Below are 13,151 nucleotides of genomic sequence, written 5' to 3'. Positions count from 1 at the left end.
GAGAGAAGATGAAGATGGGAAGAAACGGAGTATACGCGATGGAGTCTCGACAACTGCCGAAGCGCTGATGGCGGGGCGTGCGGGGCGGATCCAACATTTCTGCGCTGAATTTCTCCAACGGAGCTGTTCCTTGCAGCCATCCCAGGAATTATCAGCACAATGTCTGCAATGGAACAACCCCAGAATCTGCGATCTCTTTTCAATGAGGCCAAGGCGGAGAAGACCGCCTTGGAGGTCCGTCCTGACACCAATACAGACCAGTATCGCAATGATGTCAGCGCGACAATAGCCAAATTCGAGGAATGCCACCGACTCGTTAGCTTGCTATCTCTGTTCAGCTCAAACGAACCCCTGGAAGACATTACGACCGGAGATCTACAGTGAATACGGCCTTGCAAAACCCCATAAATTTTGAACCCGAGCTAATTCCATTCTCGTGGTTTAGGTATCTGACGGTTGATTATCATCTGGCCGACCTTGTGCAAAGATCCTACAGCTCCGACCGCGAAGCAAGTCTCCGACGTGCCCTGCAGCAATATGAGCGATACCTTACCCGCCTGGATGATTACGAACTGCTCAACGACAGCAACAAAAAGCTTTACGAACGATACACCGAGAACCCGTCCACGTTCTCCTTGACCCCCGTCAATGACGCTGCCACCCGAAGAGAAGTCAAGATCACACGGTTCAAGGAGGAGAAAGAGCTGAAACAAAGACTCGAGGTAGGTCTGGACGTATTCTTAATAGCTTGAGCTTTACTAACGTTGTCTCAAGTACATATCGAATAACCAAGGTCAACTTCAGAGTGACGAGGATGACGTTAGGCAGCTTTACCTCGCGGAGATTCACCTATATATCCATCAGACCTTCCAATCACTAGATCTTATCTCGCAGGAGCTTACCATGCTATCGAGTGTGCGCAATATGGCACCCAATCCCGACCAAACCCAGCGAGATGACCCGAGAAGCCGGAATACCGCAGGCCGTTCGACGTACTCGGACAGACTGGACCCTCCGATATCTCAACTTCTACAAGGCGGCAGGTTCGGACCAATCTTGAGCAAGGAAGGAAAGCCAATGCAACCATTCACGTTACTCGATCGCCGGACCCAGCTTCAGCAGGGGGTTTTCCGTCCGAGCCATAACTTGCCCACCATGACGATTGATGAATATCTCGACGAAGAGAAGAGGCGAGGCAACTTTGTTCAAGGTGGAGAAAGCTCGGGTATTCAGCCAGAAGTTGACGAGGATGATTTTGATAGGGCTGATGAAGAAACGATGAAGGCAAGAGCCTGGGACGAATACAAGGAAGCGAATCCTAGAGGGTCTGGAAATACCTTGAACAGAGGCTAATGATACATAACGAGAGTCACGGTGCTGTTTCATGTCTGATTATGATGGAAGAGATGATTTTCTTACGATTATTGTGGACTTGAAGACATATTTACCGCATGCATTTTTTTTTCAATACTAAAGGAGCGAACCTACTATTGGAGGATTTCTCGGTGTATAGACTGAGCAAAATTCAACCAGTGCATAGATGATAGACAGTCATCTATGACCTCGAACAGTATGTTCATTTTTTTCCCCTTGTAGAGGTATGTATCTAAATCGTGGCCCTCTGATCACATACATCGGGGAGAAGACCAGCACCTCCTTCGATGTTGTCGATGAGGAAATCATATGTTCTGTAGTATAAACAACTTAAGCAGACGTCTGCTTGTTTCGTTGAATGTCATCCAAGATCTTGCCTGCTCCCTTGGCCACCAACTCCTTGGCCACTAAAACACCGAACTCCTCTGCCGACTCTGCCGAGTCGACGGTGCCATCAATTTCAACCTCCGCATCTTCCTTGCCGTCCACGCTGACAACTATAGACCGCATTCTCAGTTTCTTGGATCCGTCGGGCAGCTGAATCCACTCGGTTTCAACACCCAGCGGAGCACTGCAGCCACCTTCAAGGGTTCGCAGCAAGCTTCGCTCGGCCCAGCAAGCATATGTGGCATCCATATCGCAGATTTGCTTCAACATATCATGCATGACCTGGTCATCCTTCCGGATCTCAATACCCAAGGCACCCTGTCCAACGGCATACAGCATTCCACCGTTCTTCGAATCAAGATATTGGGAAATGCGGTCATGTAGATCCAGTCTGAGCAGACCGGCGGCAGCCAGAATAATACACGTGAACGGTCCATCCTCCGCATCCAGCTTAGCCAACCGCGTGCCGATGTTGCCACGGACATCCATGATTTTCAGGTGAGGGTATCGTCGAGCCAGCTGGGCGGTGCGGCGAATCGAGGAAGTTCCGACCACGGACCCTGCGGGCATGTCCGCCAGACTCATGTTCGGCAGGCCCTTCTTCATCACTAGAACATCTCTGCTATCCTCGCGCTTCAATGTAGGGCCCAGGGTGCAGGTGGGGGGCAGGAGGGTGGGCACATCTAGTGACATCCAGTCTAATCAGTACAGGTTGTCCAACATTGTCAATCTGCAAGACACACCTTTCAAGGAGTGAACAATAAAGTCCACCTTTCCAGCGATCAGCAGCTCCTCCAGCTCTTGCGTCCATAGGTTCTTGGTCGTAAAATCGCGGAGGGCGATGGTGGTATTCTGGTCTCCGGCCGTCTCCTGCGAATGGATGTTGAACGTGTGGTCTGGCCAGATTGCCTGCAGTGCATTCTGGACCAGGTCGGTCTGCGACAGAGCAAGCTTCGACTTGCGCGTTCCGATGGTGAAGGTTTTCCGCGGGGCGGGCGGGGCAGAGGCCATGATGAGGATGAGGGGGAAGATGAGCCAAGAGGGACCAGAGGGAAAAGAGGGGAAAGAGTTTCAGAGAGATCGGATCGCACAGGAATTGCGAATAAACGGCGAAAGGACAGTTGCTGGAATCCAAGACCGACAGCAGTCGCAAGCGGAGATAAAATCAAATCAATGAAGCCGAGAGAGTTCCGCAGCCGGAGTCATACGACGGCGGTAAATTACCGGTATTGATGACTACGGCGATCACGGGATGGCCTGTGCCGGCTGCTCTGATTCCATCGGAGGCCCTGCGAGGCCCGGATTTCTTCAATCTTTTGGTATTATTGTTACTTTTAGGGCAATTGAATTGCTCGGAGAAATATCCACTTGCTGCAGGATTCAGTACAGGCCGTGTCACGCCGACTCGACAGCGGCATCACTGCCTGACCGACGCCGGACTGACGTAGGCGAACCTCGGCATCGGAAGACCGCTTATCTCTGCGATCGCCTCCCCAGAGTCGCCTCATCTATGGGGTTCTGGAACCTTTTCTTCCCCCCGTCCTTTGCTCAGCCTTTATAACCTTCGACTCCTCCCCCCTCTTTTGTTTCCCTGTGGATCCCCTCTACACCCCCTCACGTCCCCCAGCATCGATCAAAACACCATCTTTCCTTTTTATTACAGCCCTTTATCAATCTCTCGCACAGGCGTGGTAGACTGAGATGGGCTCCAACAACGCCAGGACTACCAAGCTATCCTTGGTGCCGCTCCCCAAAGGCTCGGTTCTGCTCCCGGGAGCTACACTGCGCATTCCTGTCGCCAATCGCCCCGATCTTTCCAATCTTCTGTCGTCGCTCCTGGATCGGACGCCACCGGGAAAGCGTGATGGAAACACCATCGCGTTTGGATGTGTTCCTCTTGGCTCTCCGTTCCTAAGCAAAGATGGCCAACATCTCATCGACGACGGAAGTTTGGATGATGAGAAGAAGGAGGAATATGACATGGTTGATGCTGGCCAGGCCAGAAAGGAAGACCTCTTCCGATACGGTACCGTTGGAAAGGTGGTTGGCGTCCAGCGCCGCGCCTATTCCGAGGCGTCGCTAGTGGTCCAGGGAGTCCAGCGCTTCACTATAAGACGGGTCACTCGGGAAAGACCCTTTTTCGAAGCAGAGGCAATTCTCTATGATGACAAGGGTTCGTGCCTTTCTTTTCGCTTATTCCGCCACCATCCAATGTCCCTAGTGCTTTGCTCATCAATCGTGACAGATTCCATTACAAACGATGCAGAAACCGCCGAATCGTTCCAGCAGTTAAGGCAGCTTTCGCGCGAACTTCTTACTTTGCTACGCCTTTCCTCGCTACTGCCTTCCCCATCAACTCGCCTGTCGCCTTTGATTGCCCGGAAATTCGAGCTGTTTATTTCCAAAACCGACCTTTCCCAGGCCGGCAGACTCGCGGATTTCATGGCCGATATTGCTGACTCAAGCTTCGAAGAAAAGCTCCGGGTTCTCTCGTCGTTGGACTTGAGAACCAGGTTGGAAAGGGTGGTCGAAATGCTCGGCAGACAAGTCCAGAACATCAAGAGCACCGTCAAAGTAACCACCTTCTCGACGAATAGCTTCCCTCAATCCGGATTCGACATCAATCAGATCGATCCACGTGACCGAGAGCTTCTGGCGAGGCGAGCCATGGCAGGTCTTACCGGCATGACGCCTCCAGGAACGGCGGCGAGTGGAAGGAACGGCGACAGTGATGAGAAAGAGACGAACGAAGTTGATGAACTCCAGCAGAAGCTGCAAGAGGCTGAGCTCAGCCCCGAAGCTCGGAAGATTGCGGACAAAGAACTACGACGTCTTCGGAAGATGAACCCAGCAAACGCGGAATACGGGGTATGCCGGACGTACCTGGAGAACATTGCGGACATTCCATGGACCAAAGTCACCGAAGACCAACTTGGACCCGAAACTCTGAAGAGGGCCAGACAGCAGCTGGACGATGATCATTACGGACTGGAAAAGATTAAGAAGAGACTCCTTGAGTACTTGGCTGTGTTGAGACTCAAGCAGTCAACTAATCAGGATGTCGAACGGCAAATTGCTGCGCTGACAAAGGACCTTGAGGAGGCGGACGGGGGAGACCTCGAAAAGGCACCCCCGACCCTCTCAGAGGCAGACCGTGTCGCCGTTGAAGCGAAACTGCATCTTTTGAAGTCTAGGCGTATGACCGACAAGTCGCCGATCCTGTTGCTTGTTGGTCCTCCTGGCACTGGAAAGACCAGTCTCGCAAGGTCCGTGGCCACTTCGCTTGGACGCAAGTTCCATAGAATCTCCCTGGGTGGTGTTCGTGATGAAGCTGAGATTAGAGGTCATCGGAGGACCTACGTTGCGGCCATGCCGGGCTTGATCGTCGGCGGCTTGAAGAAAGTGGGCGTTGCAAACCCGGTGTTCTTGCTTGACGAAATCGACAAAGTCGGTGGTGCCAACTTCCAAGGCGATCCATCTGCAGCTATGCTTGAGGTCTTGGACCCTGAACAGAACCATTCCTTCTCCGACCATTATATCAACATTCCTATCGATTTGAGCAAGGTGCTCTTCATCGCCACTGCCAACTCGCTTGATACTATTCCTGCTCCCTTGCTCGATCGTATGGAGACAATTACGCTGTCTGGCTACACTACGGTCGAGAAACGACACATTTCTAAGAGACATTTGATTCCTAAGCAGGTGAGGTCTAACGGACTCTCGGACGGCCAGGTGGTCCTTTCCGATGATGTTATCGACAAAACGATTACTTCTTACACGCGCGAGTCCGGAGTGCGCAACCTGGAACGCGAGCTTGGCTCAATCTGCCGCCATAAGGCCGTTCAGTACGCAGATGCAGGGGATGCGGGCCGTACTGAAACCTACAACCCCGTTGTTACTCTTGATGATCTGGAAGAGATCCTCGGAATCGAGAGATTTGATGAAGAGATCGCCGAGAAGCATGGTCGCCCGGGTGTTGTCACCGGCCTCGTCGCCTATTCCACCGGAGGACAAGGCAGTATCTTGTTCATCGAGGTTGCGGACATGCCAGGAAACGGCCGTGTACAACTTACCGGAAAGCTGGGCGACGTTCTGAAGGAGAGTGTGGAAGTGGCTCTCACATGGGTCAAGGCACACTCCTATGAGCTCGGACTGACTCCCGATCCCAACGAGGACATCATGAAGAGCCGGAGTCTGCATGTCCACTGCCCATCGGGAGCTATCCCGAAGGACGGCCCGTCTGCGGGACTCGCACACACCATCGGGTTGATCTCGTTGTTCGCCGGTAAGGCTGTTCCTCCCCAGCTTGCAATGACCGGTGAGGTCTCGCTTCGAGGAAGAGTCATGCCTGTCGGCGGTATCAAGGAGAAGCTTATCGGGGCACTGCGCGCAGGCGTCAAGACCGTTCTCTTGCCCTACCAGAACCGCAAGGATGTCAAGGACGTTCCGCAGGAAGTCAGTGATGGCCTTGAGATTATCTACGTCAAGTAAGTCTTTATCGTATCTCGATCCCGTGTTGATCGAAACTAACCCGATGACAGGCACATTTGGGAGGCCATCCAACAGGTGTGGCCCGATGCTCACTGGCCCGGCCAACACCACGTAAACTTCGTTGAGAGCCGCCTGTAATCTCCCCTCATTCTTTTCATAGTGCTCTTCTGTGTTTCCTAAATTGGTCTCTGCTGTGTCCTTTGTCTTTTTCGTGTTCGAAACTCTCGTCTTTCTTTCAGCGCAGCGCACTCGTTTCTTGTTCGTGGGTTTTGCATAGCGTCTGATGGAACCCATTTGGCCTGGTGTTCATTCCAGTACGTGAATATAATGGTCGACTGCATGTACCTGGCATCAGTCTCGATAGCTGTAAATAGCTCTCTTCTCTTTTGCTTCAATGAATTCAACACAGACGGTGAATCTAGTTATTCAGAATTCTCGATAAGTCTTTCTTTATATAAGACATGGAATATAATACATTGTCGACAATTAGCACATAACAAGAAAAAAAGAAAGAAAAGACCAAGGATTCAACACCCCAGCCCAGAGAAAAGATCCAATCCGCTTTTCTAATCTATCCAACCAACCACCCGAGACAAACAATCCCAACGACCCTCAATCCACCAGCTTACGAGCTGCTCGAAGCAGGGCCCGAGTTGTTCTTCGGTACCCCGAACGCGGGGCGGTCGTAGCTGAGGCCCAGGGCGCGCCAAGTCGGCCTCCAGGATTTCGAGCCGTCCAGCAGCTTCTTCGCTTCTTGTTCGTAGGCCTCGCGGGCGTCCTTGTCCGGCTTGGTGCCGGCCTCTGGTCGTTGCGAGTCCGAGAGCTGCTTCTGGTATTTGGCCGCGCGGTGGAATTGTTCGTTCTCCCATCTGTTTAGGTTGTCGCGCATTCGTTAGTCTCAGTTTCCCATACAGATTCGCAATGCAGCAATCAGATAAACCACAACCCGCCGGCCCTCGTCTCAAACGGACCCAACAAACCATAACATAAAACAAGGTGAAAAAAAGGGGGGGAGAACATACGGAGCCATATCCTTCGGAGTCTCAGGCCACACGAAGGGCTGCTTCATCTCGACGGTCATCTTCTTCTTCGACATGGGCCTCCTCCACTTTCCGTAGCCGAACTTGTCCTTGGGTTTCAAACGCGTGACCTTCTGCTGCTCGACGAAGCTTCGCACGCTGAGCACGTCGACGCCATACAGACGCTGGAGGTAGTCGCGGATGTCGAGCTTGTTGAAGTTCAGCGGCACGTAGAAGGAGGCATATCGGGGCGGGAGGTAAGGCGTGCGCATGAGGGCGATTGTAAAGTCGGGACTGGGATGATTAGTACACGATTATGTTGAAACAGGGCAGGGGAGGAGAAGAGGGTCCTGCGTCTGTTTGTACGGGGGTGAGCGTACAGGTAGATTTGCTTCCGCATGGACAGCGGCGCCGAAGGAGGCAGCCAGCCCGCGGGCTTCTTGGGGAACTTGGAGAATTTTCGGACCATCTTGGCTCCTGTGCCACCGGGATGGCGAATTGAATCGATGGAGCGAAGAAAAAGGGACCTGGGAAGGGTGTGGGTGGGTTTGTTGTAGAAAAAGAGGATTGCTTGGGAATATCGGATGGATGCTCGGCGGAACTTTTGAGCAAAATTGCGCGGGTGGCCGCACCACGTGCCGTATTGGTTTCTAGGCCTGAGGACATACTACAATCGACTTTGTACGCCAATAGAAGCGATTTATTTTGATTATTTGGTTTCTTCTTTTCTTTTCAAACATAGTCATAATGATAGTTAGAAGAAGTAGACGACAAGAAAAAGAAATTAAAAGTCTATATTGCTCATCATGTCATTATCATTCAACGAATTTTTTTCATCCCAGTGCCCCTACTGCGCAGACGACTCCGAAACCTGCAACTTTTCTAGCTTTTGCGCACTGTCATGGACCTCGTCTGCTTGAGACTCCTTGGGTTGCTCAGTTTCGCTACTGTCACCGGCAGCCTCGCCCTCGGAGCCTGATTGCACGTCATCCTCTTCTTCTTCCTCATCTTCACTGTCCTTTCCTTCTTCCTTGCTACCCTCTCCATCACCGTCGGCACCAACTTCCTTCATGTATGCCTCCAGCTCTCGAGCCATCTTCTTCGAAAATCCAGACGCCTCAACATCCACGTCCAATCGCTTCCCGGGATTCTGTCGTAGTTGTTTCTTGGCGTCGGCGAAGAAGGGGCCTGGCTCGTCGCTCACGAAATGAAACTTGCGCTTGAAAAATCGCTTGACGCAGTTCACGTCTCGATCAAAGTACATCTCCGCATTGACATGGTCTACCGACACCATTTGCGGGAAATCGATCAAGACCGGAGTAAGCTTGATGTTCTCGTCATCCTCTGCATCTGCGGGGGCCTTTCGCTTTGCTTCGGGGTCCTCTTCCTCCTTGATAAGAAGGTTGAACTCGTTGAAATCACCGTGGATCAGTCCGTAGCGCGCCAGCTTCAAAATCATATCCATAAGCTCCGAGTATAGTTGCGCCGGCCGAGGGACCTTGGCGATCTGACGGAGGGGGAAAGCATCGATCAAGCCCATTACGATCGTGTGACGGTTCTGCGCAATGGGCTCCGGTACAGAAAATCCGTTCTCGCGGAGGGCCTTCATGAACGCATATTCCTTCATCGCTGCCAGCCGCGACATGTACATCCACGATCCCGTGCTTCGGTTGCGCAAGTAATCCCGGTTCGTCTTGACTGATCGGAAAGAAATACGACCCAACCGGTGGATTTTCAAGATGCGCTGCGTTCCCTGGTTGTTTGCGACCACGACGATATCTGATTCCTTGCCGACTCCGATTTGGTTTCCGACGGAGTAGATGCATTTGTTCTTTTGGTGGGCATTGAGGGCGAGATAATCGAGACCGCCGTAGGTGAGTCGGTAGCCATCATCTAAATCCGACGTAAAGCCCCAGCATTAGCATACTGCTTGTATCTCAAGTATGTTGCGGCGCTTACATTTCGCATTTTTCACTTTCGCAATCAGGTTTGTCTTGGCCAAGTTCGAAATGGCTCGATGCACTCCGCTCCCACCCCGAAGGCCGGAGATTTGCGCGATCAAAGGAGTCGGGACGACTTCGTGATTCCGACTTCCGGTTTCCACCTGCAGAAGAATTCTTGGGTCAGCATCGGGCCGTATGCAATAGTCCAGGCATCAAGGCGGGGTTCGGGGCGGCATACGGCTGAAAGCACGCGGAAATCCTCAGAAGTGAGATATCGGATGGCTTTGGGGTCGAGCTTCATGGTGATCTGGGCTCTTTTACTGCGGATATGACAAAAAGAGCAGCTTGTTGAAGGGAACTGGTCCTGAAAGTCGAGGCGCAACAAGTCGATGCGGGAAAAAGATACGGGTGGCGGTGCCCTATGCCCTAGTTTCCTGATTCGGCCGTCCGGCGTCTCTACAGCTCCCAAGGTCCTGGAGCAAAATCGATCCAAAGCAGACAATAATAAGGTAATTTGTTGAATTTATCATACTATAGTTTGCGCATGCTATTTTCGACTCGATCGGAATACATTAGATCTACTTATACCCATTTGAGCCGCCCTGCACTCGGTTCGATCAACCAATACTAGATCTAAAAATCATCACATTTAGGCCGGAGCCTCCCAGTCAGGGTTCTAGAAATTCATGTTAGCCTTTGGTTCATGTCACTGAGTCGGAAACGAATAGCTTACCTTGCGCAAGATAACCAAGCCCTCCAATGTGCTGCTGAGAGGGATATACTGCTCGTCCTCAAGCTCAGCCCTCTCGCCGTACGCCAGAAGGACTGGGGTACTTTGCGTTTGCCAGCCAGTGATCGTCTTGGGGCGTCCGGCCTGTCCAACAACATCAACAGCCTGTCCAACACGGACATTCACCGTGAGGGGCTGCAGATCTTCGTCGAGCGTCACGAGGAATCGCGGATACATAGAAGTGATGAGGAAGTAAAGAAGGTAGTGATGCTCAGCAAGAATAAACTGCTTGGCATCGATCAAAGACACCAGCACGGTGAGCAGACCCGCGGCTGATACGCGGGACAGAACCTGGCGGTCTGTGTGGAAGGGGTTCAAGGTCATGGTGCCCTTGCCCATGTGCAGAAGACCTTGGGCAATACGGACCATGAACAAAGAGTTCTGGTCGCGATGGTAGTAGCTTGCCAGCTGTCGGAGCAGCTGTGCCAGACGGGCATTGTTAGTACCAGCACCACACAGACCCATCGCAAAGATCGCGTTGATAGCCACGTCGTTGTCGTTATCGTGGCTGTATCTGGATAGCGTATCATAAACCTTCATCTGAGGATTGCTGGGGGAGATCAGGCCCATGGCAAGGGGGACCGCTTTCCGGATGTTGCTCGCACCGTAGTGCATCAGGTGGCCGAATTGACGGAGGATCATGTCCTGGCCGACTTCCTCTCCCATAGCAATCAGCGACAGACCCAATACGGCGTACGACTGGACAAGCTCATCGCCCTTCTTCTCATCGTTCTCTTCAATGATATCGTTGCAGATGTGAAGGAGCTCTTGCAGCTTCAACACTGTGCCGGTTCCCGCCCACGCACAAACAGATGCTAGGACTGAAGTGGGCTTGGCCATGGGGTGATCGACAGCCTTCAGGATATCAAGGATGACGTCGACTTCTTCTTGACGGCCGAAGTACAGAAGCGCCAGACCCAGGGCCATAAAGCGAGTCCACTTGTCCTTGAGGTGCTTCTGTCGTTCCTCGTCCATCAACGTGGTGGCGATGGCTTCGCTAACCTGGTGGTTTGAGGAGCCCACGAAGATAAGACCCAAGGAGACAGCTGCCATAGCAGAAAGCTGCATGTCGAGCGAAACATCCTCAACGATGGGAAGCAGAACCTCGAGGAGCTCCTCCTTATTCGAACCAGCATAAGCCAGGCCAAGACCCATAATGGAGGAGACTCGCATAGGCACGCTCTTGGCCTCGAGGTTCTCGGGATCGCTCAAGATAGCCAGGGCTGGATCGGAATCCAGACGAACACCGGAGTTAATGATACCGATACCCAGGAGCGCACCGGCCTTGATCTGCTCCTCCGAAGCATAGGTATACTTGTCGATCTTATCCAGACCACCTTCGGGATCTCTGTGCATGAGCATACCCATCGAGGCCGTCGTGGACAGCATTCCATCGTCCTTTGTCTTCCAGACCCAGGGGCCCTTATCACCTTCAACGAGCATCATCTTATCGTTACCGAAACCAGAGTTGGCGAAAGCATTAACGAAGGCGCTGGCGAGATTGTGTCTTGCAGAGTCGACATTTGTAAGGCCGGCGCCGCGGCTACTCTCCAGATGTGTCTTGTAGATATCCTCGGGCATTTTCGGGTCGAGAATGTTAAGCTCCTTCCCAAGCGACTTAAAGTGGTTCGGAATCGAGGTGTTGTTCAGGCACTCCATGAAGGACTCGTCCTCTTCCTCTTCCGGCATATCGAGCCATATTTGCTGTCTAGCGACCAGGAAAGCCATCTGCTTCTTAAGCGATCGGTCCGACGTGGCGTTGAGGTCGCTCTTGATAAGATCGGTGTCGTTCAGGCGAATGGCAAGGACGATGGCCTTGGTGAGTTCTTTGTAACGGACATAGATCTCGTGCGCGGTGCGAAGGAATTGTTGGTCCTCTGGATACGTCAGGAGATTGACCATGGAGACCATGTACAGGCAAACGCGGGAGTATGTGTTTTCGTCCAGGAAGCCGGTGATCTCCTCAATGATCTCCAGCTCACTCAGAAGGTCAACAGCATCGGCTTCAGCATTGTGGCTCAAGAAGTATGGGACAAGAGACAGCGCGAGGTCAATGAGGTCCTGCACATCCTTCTCGGCGTTCAACCGGTTCTGGTATTCCTGCCCGATTTCCAAAGCGAGATGACGGATATATTCGTGGCCCCAAGAGCCGAGATCTTCCGATTTCGTCAGAAGACGGTACTTGAGCGTCTCGAGTTTCTCTTCGTCTCCGTAAGTCATTCCAAGAACCGACAGCATATCCGCCAACGACTCCTGTAAGGTTCAAATCATGGCACGATTAGCCTATCTACTGATTCATTTGTAAGCGAGAAAAGAAAATCCCACCTTGACTGAGTCGGTCTGCCACTTGTCATAGAGCGCCGTGAGGTCATCATAGTATGGTCGTAAAAACTTGAGAGGCTTCGGAACAGCGGTCATAGAAGAAGTCGATGTCTTGATGAAAGTCTTAATCGCGTCCAAGGCGGCACCGTACAGTGAGGTATCGGGTTCCTAGATAGAGAGGAGGGTCAACGTCATCGATCCATCGTCATGTCATAATTGTAAGCGGCGAAATCGTACCTTTAGCCTTTCGACGAGCATTTCAAGCTCATTTTTCAGCTGCTGGTCCTCCTCACTGAGCTCCTCTGGAAGATTTCCACACGTCAGCAAACCTCAGAATTCCCGGAGTGGGCATGGAATCGGAAAGGCACGCTCTCACCTTCTTGGGGCTCCTCATCCTGCTTCTTTCCATCTGCTTGCGGCTTCTCTTCGTTCTGAGGCTTCTTTCCTCCAGACAACTCCTTGACATCATCAACCTTGCCCTTGCCCTTGTCGGCGGGAGCTGACCGCTCGCCTTCTTTCGCCATTTCTGACGGGTATCTGGCGAGTAGGTCCTTGAGGGGGATCGGAAACTCGGGGTAGAAAGGGGAAAAGAAAGAGAGCGGCGGAGTATCGAGATGGCGAGAAAGCGATTAGAATGAGTCTCTGTGCACCAGGTGATGGGGCAGGGAATGAATCATAAGCTTGTTGATGGAAGCAGAGAGCTCTCGCCCGTCGCCGCTCGGGCGTTGTTGCGCTCCCTGTGGAGCTTCCGCCTGCTTATGTAACAGGGTCGTGCCAAGAAATGGCAGCGACGATGACGCTGTTATTCATGCATTCTATGCTTCC

General features: G+C 52.3%; 6 protein-coding genes across 6 annotated transcripts; 2 read left to right on the top strand and 4 right to left on the bottom strand.

Moving 5' to 3' along the window:
• Positions 1-131: 131 nt before the first annotated feature.
• Positions 132-1,476, top strand: P170DRAFT_511901 (IGBP1/TAP42 family protein). The gene is made up of 3 exons (XM_024854934.1): positions 132-380; positions 446-722; positions 775-1,476. The coding sequence occupies exons 1-3, from the start codon at positions 160-162 to the stop codon at positions 1,351-1,353; spliced, it is 1,077 nt and encodes a 358-aa protein (XP_024702577.1). The 5' UTR covers positions 132-159; the 3' UTR covers positions 1,354-1,476.
• A 46-nt stretch (positions 1,477-1,522) lies between these two features.
• Positions 1,523-2,897, bottom strand: P170DRAFT_438965 (porphobilinogen deaminase). Its single transcript, XM_024849733.1, has 2 exons — positions 2,505-2,897; positions 1,523-2,444 (listed from the first exon to the last, which is right to left on the bottom strand). Exons 1-2 carry the CDS (start codon positions 2,770-2,772, stop codon positions 1,705-1,707), a joined length of 1,008 nt encoding a protein of 335 aa, XP_024702576.1. The 5' UTR covers positions 2,773-2,897; the 3' UTR covers positions 1,523-1,704.
• A 206-nt stretch (positions 2,898-3,103) lies between these two features.
• On the top strand, positions 3,104-6,677 carry P170DRAFT_438964 (putative LON domain serine protease). Its single transcript, XM_024849732.1, has 3 exons — positions 3,104-3,934; positions 4,007-6,239; positions 6,270-6,677. Exons 1-3 carry the CDS (start codon positions 3,463-3,465, stop codon positions 6,289-6,291), a joined length of 2,727 nt encoding a protein of 908 aa, XP_024702575.1. The 5' UTR covers positions 3,104-3,462; the 3' UTR covers positions 6,292-6,677.
• On the bottom strand, positions 6,664-7,834 carry P170DRAFT_438963 (mitochondrial 54S ribosomal protein uL23m). Its single transcript, XM_024849731.1, has 3 exons — positions 7,652-7,834; positions 7,275-7,565; positions 6,664-7,121 (listed from the first exon to the last, which is right to left on the bottom strand). Exons 1-3 carry the CDS (start codon positions 7,738-7,740, stop codon positions 6,878-6,880), a joined length of 624 nt encoding a protein of 207 aa, XP_024702574.1. The 5' UTR covers positions 7,741-7,834; the 3' UTR covers positions 6,664-6,877.
• Positions 7,835-8,063: 229 nt separating this feature from the next.
• P170DRAFT_511897 (protein kinase RIO2) lies at positions 8,064-9,568 on the bottom strand. The gene is made up of 3 exons (XM_024854933.1): positions 9,453-9,568; positions 9,231-9,375; positions 8,064-9,164 (listed from the first exon to the last, which is right to left on the bottom strand). The coding sequence occupies exons 1-3, from the start codon at positions 9,513-9,515 to the stop codon at positions 8,119-8,121; spliced, it is 1,254 nt and encodes a 417-aa protein (XP_024702573.1). The 5' UTR covers positions 9,516-9,568; the 3' UTR covers positions 8,064-8,118.
• Positions 9,569-9,725: 157 nt separating this feature from the next.
• P170DRAFT_438961 (proteasome regulatory particle base subunit RPN1) lies at positions 9,726-13,031 on the bottom strand. The gene is made up of 5 exons (XM_024849730.1): positions 12,703-13,031; positions 12,564-12,628; positions 12,330-12,494; positions 9,948-12,257; positions 9,726-9,890 (listed from the first exon to the last, which is right to left on the bottom strand). The coding sequence occupies exons 1-5, from the start codon at positions 12,848-12,850 to the stop codon at positions 9,864-9,866; spliced, it is 2,715 nt and encodes a 904-aa protein (XP_024702572.1). The 5' UTR covers positions 12,851-13,031; the 3' UTR covers positions 9,726-9,863.
• Between the last annotated feature and the right edge of the window lie 120 nt (positions 13,032-13,151).

This window comes from Aspergillus steynii, assembly GCF_002849105.1.
Source record: "Aspergillus steynii IBT 23096 chromosome Unknown P170scaffold_6, whole genome shotgun sequence".
NCBI lineage: Eukaryota > Fungi > Ascomycota > Eurotiomycetes > Eurotiales > Aspergillaceae > Aspergillus > Aspergillus steynii.
This window is presented reverse-complemented; position numbering and strand designations above follow the sequence as displayed.